Source organism: Neopelma chrysocephalum, unplaced genomic scaffold, assembly GCF_003984885.1.
Source record: "Neopelma chrysocephalum unplaced genomic scaffold, ASM398488v2 Primary Assembly neopelma1_44, whole genome shotgun sequence".
NCBI lineage: Eukaryota > Metazoa > Chordata > Aves > Passeriformes > Pipridae > Neopelma > Neopelma chrysocephalum.
The window spans coordinates 27,208,973-27,232,454 of NW_020897703.1; the positions used below are offsets into that span (position 1 = coordinate 27,208,973).

Sequence of the window (23,482 nt, forward strand, 5' to 3'; positions counted from 1 at the left end):
GGATGTTCTGGTAGGATGCAGGATCGACTGCAGAAATGAACTCCACAACTTAGGTCACACACCTCTGCTCCCTGCAAGACAGTGCTCTCTACTATCAATACACAGCTTTTCCAATAAACTAAGCCACACAATTAATTCTTTAATATACAGTAATGGCCCTGTTTCTTATGTGCTCTTGTGATGAAAGCACAGCATGTGAATACAGATTTCTGTGTTACATCGCTGGGACCCTCCAGGTAACAAGCACCCTGTGGATAAAACTACACCCCGCCCGAGACTTTGGAAGGCAGGAGAGCTCTCAGGGGCTCCTCCTTCTTTTAATAACTGAACAACTTAATCCAGGAGACACTGACAAAAGAAATACACAAGACACAATGCAATTATTTCCAACTGCTAATTTTACAGTTTCTTAAAATGCCATTTCCTAGATGGCTTCTCATGCTTCCTGAGGGGGGCTGTGCTTATCCAGGGTGTCAGTCCTGGGGTGTCAGTCCTTGCACTCCTCTTGAGAGACCCAGCTCCATCCTCAACCTGCAAATACAGCCCACAGCTCACCCAGAGCTGAGCAGCAGGGCTCACCCAGGGTCTTGGGTTCTCACCCCACAACTTGCTCACACCCTCCAAGACAGCTGCAGCACAAATTCAGTGGATTTTCCTGAGCAGCAGGGCCTGCCTTAAACATCTGCACACAGGGGAGGCGGGTAAAGCCAATCCCAGACAGTCTATTACCAGCAGTGCACAAAGATACTTTCCAACAGCATGCCCTTCTACCCTCCTTCTCAGCTACTCCTTGACAGAGAATTACAGACACATAGAAATGGGCACATATAGGATCCCTGTCTGTCTTCAGATGTTCATGTAAATTTTGAGACATTGCACAAAAATGCTGAAAATGCTGCAGCAGCTGACAGGAGCCCTGGGGCTCTTGGCCATGGACAAGGTGCCACAGCTTCCACAACCACATCCTGACAAGGGCCTGATGCACAGAGCATGAAGGGACACATGATCTGCACCACATCCAAAAGTCTAGAGCTTCTGGTCTGCTTAACAAGACACTTGAACTCCCTAAAATACGTGGGAACGGACAACTGCACCAGCACCCACCCTGAACACAGGCAGGCTGTGTCAGCAACAAGCAGATGGCAAAAGCAAGGGAAAGATGCCAAGGACCCTGAACGCAAATGGTCCTCCTCACTGATGAGAGTAAAGGCTAACCCAGCCATGCACCGCCAATTATTCCCATGTCCTGATTTTCAGTGGAACACTATCTGTGTCTTAGGGCTCTTGCCTTGATGAAGAAGGCTACATACAGCCTGAAGGGACACTAACCAAGCCCACCCTATGGCACCTGTAATTCCTGAGTGCTGATTATGAGTGAAGGATCTGCTCCTGTCCACTTTCAAGAACAAGAAAAAAAAAAGACATTGGGGAAATCAAAACTGGTACATGGAGAGGATGGAAATTTTTCAAGAGGCAAACCAAAAATAGCTGAAACATAAGATACTTCAGAACTTTTTATTTCTGAAATATGATAGCTGGAGCCTTTCATCTTCTTAACACATTAATCCAGAAGACTGGTGGGAATCAGCACATAGTTAGGGCCTTAGAAAGAGTGGTTGGTGAAACAAGATCAACTTGAACGTAATTTTGATCTGAAGCTCAACAATGTGCTATATCAGCTGAGAGCATCCTGCAGGCTCCACTGCTGAGAAAGGTTTTAGAAACATACCTTTGACAAATATCTTTCATCAGAATCTCCTTTATCTCACATAATGATCTCTATCGTGTTGAAATGACTTTTGGGTTGACCAGCTGACATCTAGAGTTCTCTGTGAGACATCTTTCAAAACAGTCCCAATAATTATTATACAGTAAGACTTTACATGGCTATTATTGCTCTTCATTAGACAATCTTGTACTATGAAAAGGTTAATCAGACTACAGATCCTGAAAAGTAATCATGCATTTATCTCACATAAATCTTCTTTTTGTTCTTCTTTCGTGGGAAAAATGTAGAGATTGTGTCTTGACTGCACTCACTCCACAAACAAACAAAAATAAAACAACACATTGCTGGGAAGAAATCACTCCTTAACCCCCTTCCTGCTGTAGTGTCTGAGCTACATTCCCTGCCAGATTTTATCCCATGACGTCCCTGCTTGTTCTACAGACCTGCATGTAGCAGAAAGAGTCACCTTTACACTGTCCACACTTCTTCAAACAAATTTTCATCATGTGCTCCTACAAAGGTGTGGTGCAGCCCCTAACAAGGCTGGCAGCTGCCCACCTGTGTCAGAGCACCAGGAAAGCAAGGCACAACACTAACTTCCAGCAAGACAAAACACAGGGAGACACAGTGTGGAAGGAAAGGGGAAGTCAGGAGGACTCTGCAATATAGCCAGTTCTCTTTGCTGATCTTTTCCATTGAAAATACTATTCAATCAGAGGTCAGAAATAATTCACTGCTGTTACCTCTTTCCTTTAAGGGCTGCAGTAATGTCAACACAGAGCACCCTGATGCCAACAAGTGAGGCCATTCAGACAGGGTAAGAGCTCAGAGCAAAGGGTTTGGCTCTCTTCACCGATAAACAGTATTTTAATCCTCTTTCCTTCCTTGCTTGGAGTTATGTTTTGCCATGGTCTACACAGAGCAGTTCTCTTGACTTAGGACACCTAAGGGTGAACCTGGCTTTGAACCCCAACAGAACGCATACAATGTAGTGGAAAAGAGCTTTCTATTGCAAGTTTATGAGAGCACTTCGGAAAAAAAACACCTGTCCTGTAGCTGATGCTTTAAGGAGAGAGGTAACACTTTCATTTTTCCCTTCTAAAGTTGCTATGACGGTGATTTCCACTCTCTTCATGTGACAGTGAAAATATAAAACAAGCCTACTAACAGCCTGGGCAATGTTGCATAAGGAACAAATTATTCCTTTAAATTTCAGTAGTGAAAAACGTATCATTTGTACTATACTATTTAAGTGTGGATCTCAAAGCATGTTCAGGAACTTTTCAAGCCTCAGAGAGATCAGTATGTTTTATGTTCCCTGCACTCACAATAGCAAAATGCTCTCAAGAACAAGGCTAGTAAACAAAGTAAAATGTCATTTTTACTCAACTCTAAGGCTATTGTTACACAGAAAAATGGGGGTTTATACCAATCCACACTACACTTTTCTGAAGAGCTTGCTAGTTGTTTTAAAAAAATACACAGCACAAAGGTCTTTAACTTTAGAGAAAGTTCCCAATTACAGAATGTTAATCTTTGTCAATCACCTTTGTCTAAGGTTTACATTTTGTGCCACCAGAACACACTGACACGATGCCACTTTCTCCCCTGGGAACCAGAAACCTGAGACAACTGAAATCATGACATAACTCTAATTAATCCCTGGAATTATGCCAGCACCATTTGGGTACAGATGAGCCCTGAAGCAGATCCTATGATTCTGAGTCAGCAGTCTCACACCATCACAGTAAAGGTAGTGCAGACCAAGTCCCCTTTCTTCACTGGCTGGGACAGTCTTGCCTAGTTCCTCCTTGCACTGAAGCTTCTTCTGCTTGCTCTCCATTTCAAAAGGAAATGCAGGAAATCATCTGAAGAAAAATCCAGCTGAGACACTGCTATGTTTTATGCATAGGAAATGTTCATAAAAATTGATTCTGAGAATGCATTTTTAATAGCAATGAACAAAAAACATAAAAGAATTTTTGCATTTGAGATCTAACCCGCCTGTACTGGGATCTGAAATCATTTCACCAGGCTAACATCCAGACTCATTTCACCATCACTGTAGGCATCTAATTTAAGAGTAAAGTCACCCAGGCTACCCTCTATAATTAACAGCAAAACACTGATGACCTGAATTGTTCTGTTAAAATACCTAAAATTTGTCTCATCCTCCCTGCTGATTAAAGAACTTCATCTAAAGGCTTAAAGTCAGGTAAGATGACTTTCAAATTAAAAAGAAAAAAAAAACCCAAAGAACAAAAAAGCAACCCAGAAACCTGGAACAGAAGATTAAGTGTGATTTAAAAATAGAAAAGCCAGACGGCTACTCAAGATCCACAAAATATTTAATGCCTATGCATTAAAACGTTACAAAATTAAATTGGTTTTACAGTTTAATGAAGCAGATGGACAGAGCATGTGCTGTTTTCTCTGCACAAAAGCCCAATCAAAGCAAAAAAGCATCCCTTCTGATGTCCACATGTTGGTAAACTCAAGGGATTAATAATAATGCAGTCAGAGTCGCAGTGTTTTGCTTCAAAGAAATTTGGAAATGAAGATTAATTTTAACAACTTGATGCCTATCTGATAAGTAGCACTAGAAATACAGAAAATACATGTTTCAAAGTTGTATTTTCATGCAATTATTTGAAAAGGCTTTGTTACACTGGCGTGAAAATTGGTTACTGTCTACTGGTTTGTAATAATTTCTGCCTTAGAGTGGTTTTCAGGAGCCCAAGAACCTCAGGCAGAATGTTGTGAGCATTTAGCATTTCTGAATGTTGATCAGTCACACTACAGAGCAATGAGTTTGTAAAATCAATCTGTGACTTTCTTCTCAGGTTTTCCAATGGCTGGGAGAGCTGAAACCACACTTCAGCATGTTGCAGTCCGAAATTCGGATACCGAGAGAAAAGGAACTACTAGGATTAAACAGGAAACCTTGGGCAACAGAGGCTGAGAGAAATCCCTTAATCTGAAGGACTGGACCTTCCTTCACAAGACCTCTTGATGTACAACCATGTGGATTAACCTGGCTCCTACAGCAGGATAACGAAGGACTTTGAGATGAAGTTATCAGACCATGTTGAAACCTCTTTGATTTCTTCCCCTCCATGTAATCCTGGTTAAGGGAAATATTAATCAACTGTGTAACTGTAATAGAAACTTGTGTAATCCCCTAGTTAACATAGTCCACCCCCCAATTATCATAAACCGTCCTCCTCATTAACATGTCCAGCCCCCAAGACCCTTAAATTGAGTTTGCATGTTCAATAAAGTATTCCAGTTTTTACCCCCATATCTGGGGGTATCATGATAGCTTTCTGCACCCTTATATCAGCATTTGCAGCTTCAAATGGTAGCAAATCACCCTATTCCCACCCAGAAACAGGGGGACTGAGAAATTGCTGTGCCTGCAATAAGCTGGTGACAGGCAACACAGTGACACCACCACAGGCTACCAACTGCTGTACCAGGTGATACCTAAATTACAAGGTGTTGACACTAAGCACCTACGACATCACACTTCTGCACTGCCCTGGCTGCATGTGCTGCTGCCCCAGATCCTTGGCCTTTTCAATTATAACAAAATACCAAAAACTGTTGCAATATCTTTTTTATTTATCGTGATCCAACCTCGTGTGCCACTGCAGGAGCCCTTCACACTGACCAGCAGCACGGGAGCAAGAGGCGGATTACATCCAGACAACTGGTGGCTTTATTATGTAACATTTCTGAACAGGAAAATGGGATTTGGAGCTTTAGCTTAATGTTCAGGGATTGGATGACTGGATTAAAGCTTTTTACTCACTGTTCTGTTGCTCCCCCCAAGATCAGTTTACACTGCAGAGGGTAAGGGGTGATTAGAGGAAAGGGTTATTTGCTCTAAGCTGTATTGCTTAGAAACAAGGGTTAATATGGATTACATCCAGCTTTACCACTTCAGTATCTTGTAAGAATGGAGAAATTTCTTTAAGGCTGATTTCTTCAAAGCCATAGCATGGTGAATTAGAATACAGCTCTTCTCTGAGCAGCAGGGCTACTCGTAGTTTCATTAACTTCCAAGAAAAATATCGACAAAATCTCCAACTGAATTTACACAGCACATATCCCAAGGTGAAAACTTAGGTAAATCTTAACAGTAACAGCTACATATGTATGAGCACTTTCTAGTGGGAAGCTCTGTATTCTGGGAAACAGTCACAACGTTTCGCATTTTCAAAGCACCTTTCATTGTATCATTTCACGCTGCATCAGAAGTGTTCACTATCCAAAATGTACACTGTCCTGGGAGACAGGTATCATTTCATTCAAGTACAGTTTCATTCAGCATCACAAGAGATGGAAGTTTGGTGCCCCCAAACTTCCAAACTTGACTGCAAGCACTAGGACAACTTCCAGGGACGCAAGTGTATTTTGAAAGAAAGAGAAGAAAAATCTGGGGGCAAAGAGCAGACAATAAATAGCTTTTATACATATCCCGTATCATAAATCCAGGCACAAAAAGGCTACTCTTGGTCTGTGGCAAAATAATAAAACCCAAAATAAACCATAATGTTTCTCCCAGAATTAGACTCTTTGAAAGTTTTTGAAAGACTCTTTGGGCATGCACCCAAAAAGGAGAAGAAAAAGTCAGTGTTATAGCTTTGAAATGGGATGAATGCACTCACAATCCTTTTCAGAAGTACTACCTGCTTTATCTTCCTGTTTCCAGAGGCTTTTAGCAGCCTCCAGGTTCGATGGTCCATGCTCAGGTGCCTGATTCCCAAGGTTATGGAGCACTAAAGCAAAGCAGAACCACAACTCAACACTTGGCATAGCTCAAACTCATACTGGGATTCAAGATACCAACAGTGGATTCATAATGAACTCTCCAAGACAGTATACACAAATAATTATAACACAGACTGCAGAAGATCTGAGGTTACACTGTATGGTATGTTAAAGATACTCATTTAATTCCTTACATGCATAGAATTATTAATATTCACCGAAAGTCCTTCAGCAAGAAAGGCCACCATGAAAATAATCCTAAAGTTCTAGTGAAAGTTTTCCAGCCAAGCCACATGGATATCCCGCAGCTACTTCTTTTCCCAATACACAAACTTACTGCCTCTTTTCCAACTTGATGGAATTGTTTGTCAATATTCCGTTTATGTAGTGATTTTTTAAAAAATCTAATCACTTCAAGAGAATCAAATACTCTTCCCTCCCTTCTTCCCCTCTGTATGGAAAGACACTGTCCCCTTTTCAGAGACAGCCAATGCAAACTGCTGGTAGGTTTGTCAAATCACAGCAATTCACTGCTGTTTTAGAAAAACTGAAATAGAAAAATGGAAAATGGAGATAACACTATTAATTTTCATCCACTTGATACTTATCCTATCTATTTAGACTTCAGAAAAATGCCTTCATTTCCCTCAATGTTCCAATAGCAATTCAATCTTGGATGAGGACTGAAGCCTTGTCACAATATAAATAAAACTTCCAGAAACACTGAAACCATCTGCTCTCCGAGAATTAAACTGGAACTGCTGAAGTACAAAAACACAGAAACGAAGTCTTTGGTGCCATGTAGCTGAAGAATTGAGCCCTCAAAAAAGCAGTGGTTGCTTTGAAGAGAAATAATGAAAGGTCCTACAACCTTGTACACTAGAAAAGATGGGATATTTCAGCAACTCTGACAGATTCAGAGCTCTGTGCCTCTGTACCAAGAGCCCTGGTTTAGAGATCCATAAAGGAACAGGCTTTCCTTGGTAAAAACAACTCACCCTCACCCAGATTAACCTCCTGGCAGCCTCCCCATCCTGTTTTTACTTAGAAGTTCTATACTTGAGGTGAACTTCTGGAGACTCCTAAATTTCATGCTTCACCAACATCAGAGAAGGCTGCATGCTGAATGCATTGCCTTTGGGCACTATCTTAAAAGCAGACTAACTTCTGATTTTTCCCAAATGATGTTAAATCTTGATAACAAAGAGCTGTTTGTTATCTCCATCATAACATTCCCTTTCTCCAATGGAACCTGATCAAAAAAAAAAAGACTTCATGCAAGGCAGGACAAAAACATTCAAAAGGCAGAATCTTTTCTCACATGGAAAAAATCTACTAATATCATCTGTAAGTTTCTGTCCCAGTGGAACAAAAAAGTGAAATGTTTGCTGATTAAGAAACACCTATTTCTATGCTTTCTGCAGGACCAGTGGAAACTGATGAAGAGCCTCTGAAGATATTTCGGAGTTACCACTGGTTTACTTGATGGGTTTGCAAAGCCTTTCAGTGCCCAAGAAATTTAAAGGATTTACAATCTTGACACATCTCTCTCCAACAACTGGGGCTTTTCTAACCCAAAATGATACATTGCCTTTTCTATGCTTTGCACAGATAATTGTGAGCAACTTTGGTGACTTTAATTTTTGAAACTGTGGAGGAATCAGAGGGGCAAGTGTGACAACGCATGATATAGGCTGATGAGTACAGAAATGAAAACACAAGACATGCAGGACAGTGTGTGTGTGTGCCTCTGTGTGTATCCATATAAAATATGTAAAATTATGGACAACTATAAATCAGAATAATGAGTTTTTAGAGGAACTGAAACAAGCCTGACTTTTCTCAGGACAAAACAGTGCTGCAGCTTTACTACACTGAACTGAAGGCAACACACCATCTCTGTTGGTGAGGTTTGATTTGTTGTTAGATTTCAAAGACCATTCATTGATTCCTGAACAGTAAGTATATGTATCCAAAGGATAAGATACTCATTCCGGAGGAGAGAGATGGGTAACATTTTTAAAGGGCTGAAGGAGTTCATGTATTGAAACTATAAGTAACTGGAAAAAAGAAAGAAAAAAAACCAAAACGATGAGTTACTGTAGCCTAGAACTCTGCAGAAATGTATGCACAGATAATTTATGTAACGTATGTGTTTCACATTCCTGCTGTTCTGCAGCACGCTGTAAAACCTGCTGTTATTACATGCTATACTGGCATGTCTATTACTTTCCAACAAGAAAATCATTACTTTGCTCTGCCTCTTGATCCTGTTGAGTTTTGTATAGCTCACCTGGCCATTTCAAAAACACAAGCTGAAAAATTGTCTATAAATCAGATACTTGACAGAAAAAGAAATATTCTGCACTACTTAGCACAGCAAGGGCTGTACTGCATCAAGTTCTACTGCCCACTTTTAAACAACGCTATCACTTAGAAAAAATTGCGCTAATATAACGGTTCAATATTCAATATAATGAAGTGGGCTCAACAGTGTTCCACCAGTCACAAAAGAGACATTACCATCTGTTGAGTGTGAATAAACTTCCCTTTGTCGCGATTTAAGCAACCTTCATTTTTAATCTGCATACATAAAACATTAAATGCTAGAAGATTTAATTACTTTTAAAAACACTTGTTGAATAATTTAATCTCAAAGCACAGCATTTTCCTCACCAAGAACCTCAAGAAACCCCTTAAGGGCAAAAGCCTCCCAGTAGTCTGTCAGCTATATCCAAAAGCCTTTGTAGAAACAATTAACTCATTTTTAATGACTAAGCATTGCTTCTACAAACACTTTTAAATACAGACTTTGTCCACCCATCATGTGCAGGGTCAGGAAGAGAGAGACAATATAGCAAAACAATGCTTTAGATTTGGCTCGGTCTCAAAAGCAAGTCCCAATATACCAAGACTTGTTGGGAGGAAAATACCTCCCTGAGTTGCAGAATAACTGATACACTAAACAGATGGAGTCACTCCACTAAAGCTAGGTGGACATTACTCATCTGGACAGCCAACCATGTACCTGCTGAAGCTACAAAACAAGTGTTAATGTCTTTTTGTGCCTGCTTTAACTGAACCACCATATTACATATTCACAAGGAAGACACATCGTAAGTCGCTTTCACTGCAATAGCCCATGCAATAAAAAGGAAAAAAAAAAACCACCAACTTTTATAGCAAGTGAGATGTAATATAATTAAAATTCTTGAGCTCTCAGGGAGAAAAGAGAAAAAAAGAAAAAGAAATAAAAAAGTTTGCATAATACTGACAGCCAGATTGAGGCCCTGGAATGGGAGTTAAGGCCAGGTCATGGATGAATGCTGACTACATGCTGCAAAAGTACAGACTTTGAAATCCTTTTCTTAGTCACAGCTGCAGATTTTAGTCCCAAAAGTAAATATAGATTAAGTTTTGTCAAGTGCTGCATGGAAACCAGTAGAATTTCATATTTCAGTCTGCAGCTCTTCAGGAAAAGTTCTCTTTAGCTCAGATATAAGATAACACATTATTCCTTTGCTATTACAACAAAGATTTACAGTAGCTTATAAAAAGGAAAGGAGCAACTTTCTATCATTGTCAAGCAGCAGAAAGGGAAAAAAAGAGAGATGATTCTAATAAAGGGGGGGGGTTCTCACAGGAGTTCATTTATATCAACTATCAACAATAGTAAAACTACTAGTAAATCACTGATTAACCAAGACATCCCCATCATTTCATCTCCTGTAGATTACAACCCATTCCATTTCCCTGGGATACTGCCTTTATCCAAGGACCAAAAATTTTTGCCTGGGCATCTTTCTGGAAACCATTTTTTGTTCAAAGACATCAAAAGGTGAAGAGTTCAAAACTTACCTCAGCATTTCTAGTCCAAGGGTTAAATTGCCTGACTTAAAAAATATGCTCCTTATTTCACTTTCTTTTCTTTTTTTTTCATTTTATGTACCTATCGTTTCTTGTTATGATTTGTGCAAGATAGGACACCTGAATGCAACACAGACCAGCACCTGGAAGGCACTTCTGCTCCTACACTATGTCTGTTTTCTCCCTTAACTGGTCAAAGCCAGAGATTTCCAGCTCATCCATCCCTTCTGTTTACGTACCTTGTTTCCACCAAGCCCGGGCCAGCACATATTTTTGATGGTGAATGTGAAGTCCTGCTTTTAATGGAAATCCACTACAGTCAAATAGATAATGCCATTCCCCTCATTAAGGGAAGTCATTTCCATGTAAATGTGACTATGGCTCATTACTCCATACTGTACTTGAGCACACTAAGTGCAACACAGGCAAGCAAAAAAAAAAAAAAAACAAAAAACAAAACTGTTTTTCTCTGGTATGTTGCAATTTGCTAACAATTTTGTGTGCTGCTCCTCTTCTCCTTATTACCAGTGCAAGTTCAAGTTCCTAGAAATGATGGAAAGACTCACAGTGGTATGAAAGCAACACTCAGTCTGGGTCCTGAGCATCCATAGATCACTTAAAAATAGGTGAGTGGTTAAGAGTCTATCCTGCTCAGCTGAGTCACATGGGATTGTGCAGGCAGTGAGAACAGACCAGGAATTTACAGCCCCTATCTGCTGGGGTCAGACAAACAGGGAATACTAATTCTACCCAAAACCATAGACTTATTTTTATAAAATGCTGCTTTAAAATTAGCACAGTTCACCACTTTTGAGCCAATCATTGAAAGCTATACTCAAACATACCCAACATTCAAAAGTATGCCCTTTATTTACAATTTAAGGATATTTTCTGGAATAATGGATGGAGAATGCATCGTACAAGAAAATCAGTTTAAATTAATTTTCTAATATATTCTTTTCTTTTTTTTCAGGACTTCACAAATTTTCTTATGTGAAGCTCCAAGCACAGACGAAATCTGTACTGAGATAAACAGAAAATCTTCCACTTGGAACTTCCAGGCTGCATAGATGTTCTTGAGGGTGAGTATTATAAAAAAAAAAAATAATGGCCAGTCTTCGCGAACGAAGATTTGGGGAAAGGTCTTTTACCTTTCCAGCCTGCGCAATGGATTTTTTAGGTGAGACACAGCCTGCGCTGAACTGAGCCCACCCTTTAATCCTAAGGTTCATCTGCCGGGGCCAAGCAAGCTTGGACAATGGCAGTGAGGTCCTCAGGACGTAGGTTTGTTTAGAGTGACCTTCTCACAGATGGATGGCCTCACAGGGCTAATGGACTCCATCTGCCCGGGGAACTGGCTGGATTCGAACCTGCGTTGCAGAGGTGAGAGTCCTGCATGCTAACCACTAGGCCACCAGGGGTCCCCAAGGGTGAGTATTAACAAACTGCCATAACCCCTCAGCAGGAATAGCACGTGTGTTAACACAGTGGAGCTGCTCCACTGACAGAGCAAACCCAGTCTTATGGAAGCGTGACACTTTGGGAGCAGTAACTGCACCCTAAATGACAACCACTATGATCACTATGTCTCATTGTCTCAGGCTCCTGCCTTCAGGGCATAAATCCCAAACCTCAGCAAACCACCAATAACACCATCTTCCTGCAACTCCTCTGGATTGTAAGCATACTCCTAAATCTAAATATTAGTGTTTTCCTCACACGAATTCACATGTATTGGTGAGTTTAGACTCATGTTGACTACCAACCACTGTCTTACTAACAGATCACCACATGTGTACCTCTCTATTATACTGCACTTTGAAAAGGCAGCCAGGTTTTCTCAAGTGTTAACTAACCTCAAATACACTGGTGATATTTTTGTCCATCACAGGCAACTCTGACATTTCAAATTCCTGGAACAACACACCTCAAACTCTGATGATACTTCTGAAATTGCAGCCTTCAAGGACCCACCTAAGTCACACAAAAATTTTGCAACCAACCAAGAACAGAACAAGGGCTTTTAATATCCAATTTACTAATCCCCATCCTCTCCCAAGTTAGTGGTACTCTTTCAGATACATCCACCTATGTAGTACTAAATAAAAAAATCTCAGTTACAGAAGATCGTATGATCTATAAACCCCCCAAAATACTTCTTTTCTTTCCTTCTGTCTGTTCTCTCTCCCACATTCAACATTCTGAGCAGTCCTCACAAGCATCTCTCTAGTGAAACTGAGACCTCTTCACCACCTGCAACCCATTCATTTGTGTCAGTGTATTTCCATCTTGACTGGGGAGGCAACAAAGGCTGGTATTTTTGAAAAATAGCAACCAAATACCTCCAAACATGTAAGAAACAAAGCCAGTGTTGCAATAAAAAAAACACAAGTCATGCAAGGTACTTGTATCAGGCCTAAAACAAGTGAAAAACAAACCAAAATCATATCATTGCTTTTAAATATATGCATTTATGCCTCACCTTCTATGTTTGTTAAAGCTGTGTAACAATGAGAGAGCAGCAGAACTGGAGAGAGAAGCCACATGTGTTAAGGACCTGATTTCCACAAGTTCTGTGTTTCTGGGGGTTACATGGACCAGTTCTAATCTGATCCTGGGCATCACATACCCATGGACAGCTGGAGCACCCCAAGGCTGCTCCTGGAGCACATCAGCTTGCTTAGTTTCATCCTAAAGGAATCCAGTTCTGAAACACTCTGAAGCTGCTCCAGGGTGCAAGCCAAAGGTCAGCAGGGACAATCAGGATTTGTTTCACTGGTACCTTTTTGATCCAAACTGAAATGCTACCGTGGGCTTACCCAGGAGTTATGGCACTGCAATACTGAATGCACAGCAGGCCAAGGGAGTGCCAAAGGACATAATTCCATGCAAACACTTGCAGAATATTAATCCAGTGGAAGCATTTCCTCATCTAGAGGTGAGCAATAAGCAAACCCATTCAGGATCTCTCCTGCCCCACTGCAGGGCAGGTGGGACAAGAACACCTGACAAAAAGAAATGGAATAGGTAATTAAGAGAATTCCAACTCTGTAAGTTACAGTAGCTTAAAAGATATTAACAGCAGCAAGTAAGGACATTTATTTACTTTACCCTTTCAATGCATTACTTTGGCAGAAACTATTCTTCCTTTTAAGAGGGAAGAGAAAATGTCCTTTACTGAAGCACTACTTCATCTCAGGAAAAGTTATCAAGTCCACTTTGCTGGACCCTGTGAGATGAAGAAAAGCAAAAGCTGGCATTTCAATGCACTTGTCTCGCTTACATTTTAGACAGGAATTTATTCCCACTCAGAAATGAGGCAAGATTTAAGAGAAATGTACTTGACTGTTTGTTTCCTAGACACAAATAATATATTTAATAAAGGAAAACCTGAATGAAGCAAAGGATAAAGAGGAAAACTCACAAAGTTTTGAGGGGGAGACCTGTTCTGGGTTTGTTGGTTTTTGGAGGGTTTTTTTTGATTGGTTAGTTGGGTGGTTAGTTGGTGCTTTTTTGCTTTGTTGTTATTTTGGTGGTTGGTTGGGTTTAGAACAAAAAGATCCAGCCCAATCTGAACCCCCAGCTAGGCTGGGTACCATATTTTTATGGTATCCATAAATCCACACCATATTATTTTTACCCTAAGTAAAAACAAATCAGAGAAAAGGTCAGAATAAGAGAAGTAACCAGATTTCAAGAAAAGGACATTTTCAGTGAAGTAGCTTACTTTTTCATTAAACACTGAATGGCATGATATATGGCCCTCCATATGCTTCTTTCAGAAATTATCTATCATACAGTTGGACTTGATGATGTTAAAGATCTTTCCCAAACTAAATGATTCTATGATCTCTCCATATGTGTTGTGTGAAGTGAGACAGCTATAGCACACTCTTTTGTTGGTGTATAGGATGTAAACAAAGTAAAACGACATCCCCTGAGCTGATGCACAAGGCTGTGCTGCTCACAGAGTTAGTACACTAAAGCAATTTCTCCTGGAGTTTTTCCTATTCTTGAATAAGCAGGGGGGTTCTAAGTTACAGATAACTATAGTAGGAGAAAGAAAGGAAAGACCCTCCTTTTCCTAAATTCTTGTACAAAGACGATGTCCCCTACCATGAAATCCAAAACATTCTGCTAGTGTCTATTTATGGTTAGACTATAAATAGAGACCAGAAGTGAGAACACAGATTTCCTGACATATTAATATGTATTTCAAATGGATTACTCAATTTTCATTTTCTGACCAGTGCATTCTTTAAACTGCAAGCTTACTGTATAATAATGTCATTAATGTTAGGGGATGGGAAATTAAAAGCGTGAAGTTATGCAAACAAAATAAAATTCTATCAAATGCCTGTCTGTTTTCCATTTCTTCCACTAAAGACACCATTCAAGCAGCTGACACACATGATCAAGACTCTCCTGCTTACCATGACTCTATTCTCTTCCATGACCTCAAAGATAAAGGTTTCCCAGTACCTGATGAAATCAGTGATCACAATGGAAGCATCCAAACACACAAATCCATTATATATGTATATATTACTGTTTTCTGTTCTGAGACTCCTCTTCTGCTGTTGGCAAATGCCAGGCACACATTTACATGAGACAACATTCTTCAAATGATTAGCAATGGGGAAATAAACGTGAGAAAACAGATGACATGATGTTGCTTAGCTTATAAAGAGAAATAGGACATTGGTAAAGGCAGAGCGGCTGCTGGAAAAAGATTTTTAGGAAAACTCTGTGTATATTATATGAAAGATGAGAAGCTGGGGGAAAAAGGTCCAGAAGAGAACCAGAGAATGGTTTGGGGTGGAAGGGACCTTAAAAACCACCTAGTTCCAACCTTGCACTAGACCAGGTTGCTCACAGCTTCATCCAGCCTGGCCTTGAACACTTTTAGGGTGGAGCATCAACAACTTCTTTGGGCAACCTGTTCTATCACATGGAGATCACATAGAATCACAGGGAGAATCACATGAAAATATAAAAAAACTTGAAGGTAAAAAGAAGTGAGAGAGCTCTGAAATACAAAAAAATGTATATACTATGCATAGGTATAAACCCCGTCTTCTAACAGGTGAGCAAACAACTTGCATAAAGTGACATTGCCTTCAGGAAACTTTTCAGAGTCTCACACATAATTTTAGCATTATAGTTCTGTTCTTTTGAATTTAAAAACATTCCACAACACTGAAAAATTACTACCAAAAACCTTGGAGGCCTGTGACAACATTTTGATAACTGCCTTTCATACATCTCAAGAACTGCAGCTCAATCCATTGTACTGTATACTAAAGGACTTTTTCCCCCAAGATATAATGAAAATTATTACAGTACAAATTACATGATTAGTCCTGCAGACAATATTCATATAAGCAGTCCTACTTACTTCAGAGAGAAAATCCACGTAAATAAGCAACTTAGGAATGGACCAAGATATAACAATACTTTCAGCCACCTCAGGGACCAAAAGGTAACATGTCTTTGATGTGCTACAATACAAGGAATCTCTGTACTGAAAAAAAAAGAACTTTCTGCAACTAATGTCCTTGAATTGGAGCTACCCACCCATTTCAGAGTCTTCTAACATTGTGGGCTTCTTACCACAAGATTTAAACTTATATTTATACTTTATGACATCTAATTACCCAATACAGTTATTTGTGCCCTAGAACAAGAAGGCCTTTTCAGTAGGATCTTTTTTGTGTTGCTATTTGCACCAAGATACCGCACTATTCTTCACAAATAAGGTGGGAATTGCTAAAAGGGCATTTCTGACAAGAACTACCAAGAAGATCTTCTTGAACTGCACTGTTTTCAACTCAGGTCACCCAACTTTTATAAGCATTTTGTGTTTATTTACAATTGTCATTAGACAATTCGATTTAAATAGCTCTTCTGTAAGACTCAAAACTGCAGTACACCATTACTCCTAATTAAGTGCAGTTGGGCTTAAATCCTTGCTCTAAAAGACTCCCCTGATATATATTAAATGCTTCGATTTAACCAGCCTCTGAGGTCTTAGGATGGGAAGGGAGGAAAGGAGGTCAGCAGCCTCTGTACTGTCAGGAGCAGAGAGAACAAACATGGGCAATGAATGATCAGTTGCACTGGCACTGTTTGATTTACTTTCTTACACTTGCCCAGCATTTCAAAAAAGTTTAATGGTTGTCCCACTGGCATCTGGAATTCTCTCCATATTCTCAAAAATAAAACTCTCACATTTGCCCAGTTCGTTTTCTGAAAAGCTATGAAATGTGGGTTTTTTCCTCCCCAAAGCAGTGCAAATTGCAAATATTGTCCCAGGCAGTCTAAAATAACCCTCCAAAAGCATTCAAAGAATCATTATTTTCCTTAAATTATCACATTGTTTAATACTTCCTAATTGATTTTCTGAGGCAATATCCTCCAAATGCCAGAGGGCTTTTATCCTATCTGTTTTATCTTGGAATGGGTCAAAACTATTTACAGATTCTCTACATAAATAATACATAATAAGTTGTGTGGCTGTTGCCAGCAGTGTGAAGAAAGATTAGAAAAGGTCTTTTAGCTTCAGCCTCAGATCTGTAGGTCATCCAATGTCCTTCCTAATGGATAAATACAGTAATTTATCATCATCAGTCACCATCAGCATTGTTCTTTTTACTATCCTATATTCATGAACATTATTCGATGCAGCTGAGTGGAGCGTAAAAGAAGTGTATGATTAAAGTGGAAAGGGACAGAGTTTGAGACATCTGAGATTTTGTGAGTAATGCATTGACCTGAAATACGACACAGGTCTTATATGAGTTACAAAGACAGCATCAACAAATTACAGGTCCCCGCTGGCAGGACAAGGCAGGTGTAGCAGCAGGTGAGCCTACTTATGTCTTCTGTTGTAATGTTAAAGAAAGTATAATATGTGCAGTACAGTCTTGCACACCTACAATTCCTTCCGTATGTCACACACATTTCAAAGCTCCGTTAGTTTCAAAAAACCCCACAACAGAACACAACAACAACAAAAACTACGACACCCCTCAAGGCATCTTACAGTACATTCATCCTTATTAGCACTATGGGAAGAAAGTCTGTGTTCACGTTTGTGACTCAGTAACACATGCATGTAAACTCTGAATGCCCCCAAGTTACTAAAAAATGCTAAGATGATGGCTTTCCAACTCAAGAATAACATCAAACAACATCTCTGTTTGCTTAAAGAGTTCCTCCTTCTCGTTAATTATCAAAAACAGCTTGCCTGAAGCAATTCTTTCAGTTGGAAGACGCTGTAAAGAAACACTGACAGTATTTTTAAAACAGCTAATACAATATGCATGTTCAATATCTGTAACCTAAAGCATGCCTGCAATTCACTTTAACACAGAAGAACCAAAAAGATTGCTCTGTTTCACAGTTTTTCATTTACTGCATTCAGAAAATCCCTTTAATTCACCTGCAAGTGGAGGCCTCTAAATGCTGAAAAAATCAGATGCTGTATTATGCTACACAGATTCCCACATGCTGTTCTGCAGGCAAGACACACTGCAAAAAGGCATGGGAACCATGAGGGGAAGGGACCAGGAGCAAAAGAGCATCAGCATGATTCCCTTGCCCTGCATCCACTGGCAGAGACTTCGTGGTTGTGCTCCTGGCTGGTTCCCAGGGCAGAGGGTGGATAAAGCACTGGAAAGCTCTTGGTAAAGTTTTCTGCATTAGGAAAGTGACTTTCTGAAGAGACACACATCACTCTGAATTTGAGATACACAGAGAAATACTTATGTGCTATGAAGCCACTTAAAAACGTGTATGACTGTGCCCTCAAGCTACCTGAGACCCTGTACATACACAGACTAGTTACAAGGCGTCAAACACACTGATGCTTCTCAATTAACATGAGAAGTATTTCACTAAAAAACAAGATTCTACTGGCCCCTGTTCCACAGAGCTCAGAGCAGAAGATTAAAAATGCAATGAAGATGGAAGGCAAGCTCCAGGCTTTTTGTGCCAATCACCACAATCGGGTACATGACTGAACTACACCGAAACAGTCACAAGGCAAAGAGAAAATGAATTAGGGTCACATGTAATATTTGAAAGACTACTCATTCTGTGCTTCCCTCTAGAACTTGAATCCTGAACAATATTCCAGACTACTACAGTTAATACATTTTCATATAAGCTTCTTGTGCTGCTGCTCATACAGTCAACAGATATCACAAGTCTGTAATCCTTCCTCCTGGATTCAGCACCGATACAGTAAGGCATCTATATAGAGTAAGAAATTGAATTTAAAAGTTAAAGCTAAGATTCGAATGATAGCTCTTTAAGGAATATTCTGGGCATAATAATATAACCTTATTTCACCACTTTTATTGGCATTTTTTACCTGCTGTTTCTAACGTGTTGAACCTTGCAAGCCAGTATGTTGGACAGAGTGCCACAATAAAACAAGTTAAAACTTCTGCTAGATTGGTAAGCAGAAAAAATGCAAAGTCACTTTGGATTAAGTGCTAGAACAGAACTTTTTATTCCAGCCAGAACCCAACTCTGAACACAAACAAGAGCAGGGGACAAAGTCTTGACCACCTAACTAAATCTTTCAAGTTACTGGAACTGTTGTGTGTACATGATTAAGAGTTCAAGTTTCTCCCTGACCCATCAAGCTCAAAATGACCTGAGTGGGGCAGGGGAGAGCCCTTTCACCTTGATGAAACCTCATTAAGGTGAATACTGCTGTCGACAGACACAGAAATCCATCAGTGTTTTTCCCCCTGCAGGATCAGAGTCTTTTTGGGGGAAAAGCAAGTAAAGCAATGAAGGAAGACATAAAAACATAAATTATTTTGGCCTTAGTCACTGGAAAATAAAACACAGATTGTTGTCTTGTTCAGATGTACTTTTAGAATGTGCCAGTTATCTGCTGACCGCAGAAACTGGTCCTGAGACAGAGAAAAATTCAACTCCTTAAATCGAGACAGTCAAGCAAACAGCAGTCAATTGCCCTTGTTTGTATCCTGAGCATGGAATTTAAATGTTTACCAAATAACGTCCTTATTTAGTACAACACAGTGCAGTCTGATTTCATTTGTCCTTACCTGTTTTAAGCAGAACCTAGTAGATTCTATACCAACATACAGTAAAAAAACAAACAACAACTCACTTTTTTTTCTATTTTAAAATCAATTTTAAAAAGACATCAAGTTGGAGAGTAAAAAAGGCTCAGGAGAAAATGATTATAAATTTCAAAGGTCTGTCTTCCACACACAAAAAGATCAGCAAGTAGCACCAGGTGGTGTACATCATCTGTTTTTTTTGTAAACAGACTGAAGCCTCACAAAGGTAATGCCTAGAGGAATTATCTTAGTTTTTCATCTGCAAAGACAGCAACATTCATCAACCAGCTAGTCATACAGGGACATTATATTTCTCAAATATGTTGTGTCCAGTGACTACCAAATGGTTGTGCCTTCTAAAAAGGATCACTAAACATCATTGTCCAACACCCCGGGACAGTTCTTAAAAACTACAAGATGAAAAACATTCATTTTTGTACTCTGTAAGTGGAACTACGGGAGCCACATTCATTCCTGACACAGCGCTCAAGTGACAGAAGTCTGACAACTTTGATAGAGCTTTCCAGAAATTAGCAGAAATACAAGTAATTTACAGCTATTTTCCTTTCTACACATATATCATCTGAACATAAAACTGTAGTTTTTGCAGTAAATATGACTCATCATTTAGCAATGAGTTGAGAATAAATCTGGCTAATTTATCAAACCGATCAGCAAAACATCAATAGCACTGTTAATGGAAGTTCTTATTAGATGCCTTGGAAAAAATACCATTAGAGGAAGTGCTGGATATGAAGTTGTATCCAACTTATTTTCGGCTGATAGCTACGGACACTTCAGTCAATCCAAACTTTTGCTTTAAAGTGGAGAGTCCCAGCATTAGCCTGCTGTAATTGAAATCATAGCTCAGGTCAAAAGCCTATAAATTTATCAGAAATGCATCAACTTTGGTATGACTATTCTCAGAGGTATCTCTACAACCAGACTTTGAAATCAGGAAAGAGATTTGCACTTAGAAAATCTTGATGTAATTCCTTGTTCCTTTTAGGACTTTCCACTTCTCTACCAGAAAAGATCTGCTGCTCCTGCTACACCAGGAAACTCTTCTCAGGTCTCAGGGGCCTTATTAAAAATAAATAAATAAACTACAGGTGTCACAGGTAGTGACACTACAAATCTACACAAGCTCACTAAGCAAAATGCAATGCTAAACATGAGTACCCAGACAGAGTTGGATTTATTGAAGGCCCTAAGGAGGCTGCATTTTCCACATAGGCCAGCCTGTGACAGTGCTATAGGGTACGGAAAAGCAGGGTGAACATATGAACCTCTGTTTGTTCTCCTCCCCATGCCCACCACAGCACCAACTCTCAAACTGCAAAAACTCAACAAAAAGCTTTGAAACTATAATAACCCTCTGTTAAGATCCCATCCACACCACAGTGCTCCACTAAGAATGGTTTCCAGCACAAACCTGGAGTCAGACACAGCTTGTGGACAAGCCTTAGGTAGGTACAGCCATGTGGATCTTGGCTGCTGCAGAGGTTATGGATGGCCTTGGTGTTCAGAGAGATCCACAACCCTGGCCTTGCTCTACACGGAGCTCACTGCAGGATTCAGGCCTGCATCCTTATTATTGGCATTTAAAGCTATAGAAAGACTTGCAATCCACTGAAAGCAACATTTTCTATGCCATGATGTTACACACTGAATGATGTCCCCAGCACCTAAGACAACAGGCAATCATAGTTGATTCAATATCAACTTTAATCAAGAAAAGCAAACTTGGTATGGAAAAACCTAATGCAAATATATAGGACTTCACATCTACACTTCAAACAGCCAGGCCCACAGTCAGACCAGTGCATGCCTTATCCACCAGGAAGAGAGAGGCTAAGAACTCCAGAGCACTCAGGTAATAATATTTCTATATTTAGGATAAATTCCTAGTATTTAGTGTGTTTTAAATTGATAACTTACTTCTGTTCCTCATTATGTCCTAAAAAAGCAGTCAAACTGGTAATTTTTGTCACACAATATTAAGCCTGCTTTGAAAAGACTTCCACCTCCAACAACAATTGCCAATTCAACGTCTGAACTGAATATGAAGAAATAGAGATTAGTTAAGTTCAAGTACTTTTTATTACATCTAAATGCAGTATCCCTCTAAAGCAAAACAATGTCCCTGAAATTTATGAGCTCTGTGAACCTTTGAGACTATTTAAAATGATCTTGACTTTTCCATAAATTCTGCTATTTGCATGAAATTTAAGCACTGATGGAAGTTACAGATCTATTTCAGGTAATGTAACTTAGGTAATTAATTTATTCAAGAAGGCTTCCCAAACTCAAATATATTATTTTATCAGCATTACATGAAAATGTGCCATAATGCATACATTTTTCAGCAAAAAGCATATATCTCTAAACTTATTTGAATGAATGGGCTCACTGATACTGGATGGATTACTCAGAGCTTAATGTGCAGCCTGGGTGTGTGTGCAGGACTGGATACTCAGACACGGGCTTCCTAAGGCATAACTGTGCCCAGCAGCTTTCACTGCTGGCGTTTTTCACCCAATGTGAGTGTACCGGAGGAAAATTAAGCTCTGTGGATGGATGGATGGATGTAGCGCGAATGAAAATGCGAAATGCGGTTGACCGCGTCCTGCGAGCCTGTTCAGCGTGCCGGAGTTCCGAACAGAAAGCGGTGCGCACGGACAATGTGCAAAAAAAAAAGAAAAAAAACCTCAATCTGGGAGTACCGCTGGAGTTCGCGCATTTTAATGTGTCTGGGCGCGAGAGAGAGCTAAACGGTGCCTCGGGGGCCTCACCCGCCGGGAGCCGGGGAAGGTGAGCGGCCCCCGCCCCGCACCCGGTACCGGAGGGTCCCCCTGGGACCAGCCCGGTCCCTCCCGCTGCGTTCGCCCTGTCGCCCCGGAGCATCAGACACAGCGATGTGGTAATGAAAACTTCGATTTTGTGATGATGACAGCCAAGTTCGGCTGCTCCCCAGTATCATCCGTTCTGTGCGGACGCCGCCCGAGACTCGACAGCGAGCCGGTACCGAGCGACACCGGCAGCGAGCGATACCGGTGCCCCGCCAGCCTCAGCCCCGCCAGCCCGCGGGGCGGCACCGTCGGGCCAAGGGACGTGACTGCTGCCCAGGCGCTGCCAAAATCCCCCCGGGAAATCCCTCTCCCCGGCCTCCTGGGACCGCTCCCTCCGCTCCTTGAGTGGATCGGGGGCGATGCGGAGCGCGGTCCCGCGGCGCCACCCGCCACCAGGTGCACCGCCCCACCGGCAGCCCCGGCCCCATCCCCCGGTGCCCCCGCTGCTCCCCGCGGGGGGCAGCCCCGGCCAGGGCAGGATCTCGTCTTCCCACGACACAACTCTCGGGGAAGCGGAGCGCAAACTACTGCGGGACCCGCTGCCGCCGGGGTCGGGGGCTGTCGGATGATGACCAACATCCCAGCCCCGAGGAGGGGCCACACAAGGCTGGGTCCCCTCCAGGCGGCCCCAGCGCATCCCCGAGACGGCTCCGCGAGGCTCCCTTTTGCCCAGGCCGAGTCGTCCCGAGGGCGCCCGTGTCCCCCGTCCGTCCCTCCGCCCCACACTTTTCCCCAGTTCCGCACAACTTCTGCGGGACGGCGGCCTCCCCCCGCCCCGTCCATCCCCGGCCCCTCGGCACCTCCCGCCGCGGGTCGCACCTGGTCGGGCTGCGGCGGCGGCGGGTTCCCCCTGCCGCCCGGGTGCGCCGGCTGCTCCTTCATGGCTGTCATCGCAGGGGCTCGGCTCGGCGCCTCTCGCTACTGCTGCTGCGGCCCGGGGCACCCCTCCCTCGGCGCCAGCCGCATGACACCAGCCTCCCCTGGAAGTGGCGCGGCGGAGGAGGAGGAGGAGGAGGAGAAAGAGGGAGGACGGGCGGGCGGGGGGCGCGGAGCCGCCGCCGCGGCAGCGCCGCTACCGCAGTGCCCCGGCGCGCCGGTGCTCAGGGGGCGCCCGGCCCCGCCGTGCCCCGCATCGCCGGGGGCGGCCCCGCAGC

General features: G+C 41.6%; 1 protein-coding gene across 1 annotated transcript in view; it reads right to left on the minus strand.

Annotated features, from left to right (window-relative positions):
• Positions 1–23,361, minus strand: part of DPP10 (dipeptidyl peptidase like 10) — a 262,870-nt gene extending 239,509 nt beyond the window's left edge. Inside the window, exon 1 of the mRNA XM_027679085.1 lies at positions 23,148–23,361. Within this exon, the coding sequence (XP_027534886.1) occupies positions 23,148–23,219 (72 nt within the window). The 5' untranslated portion in view covers positions 23,220–23,361. The remainder of the gene's footprint in view (positions 1–23,147) is intronic.
• Positions 23,362–23,482: the final 121 nt, after the last annotated feature.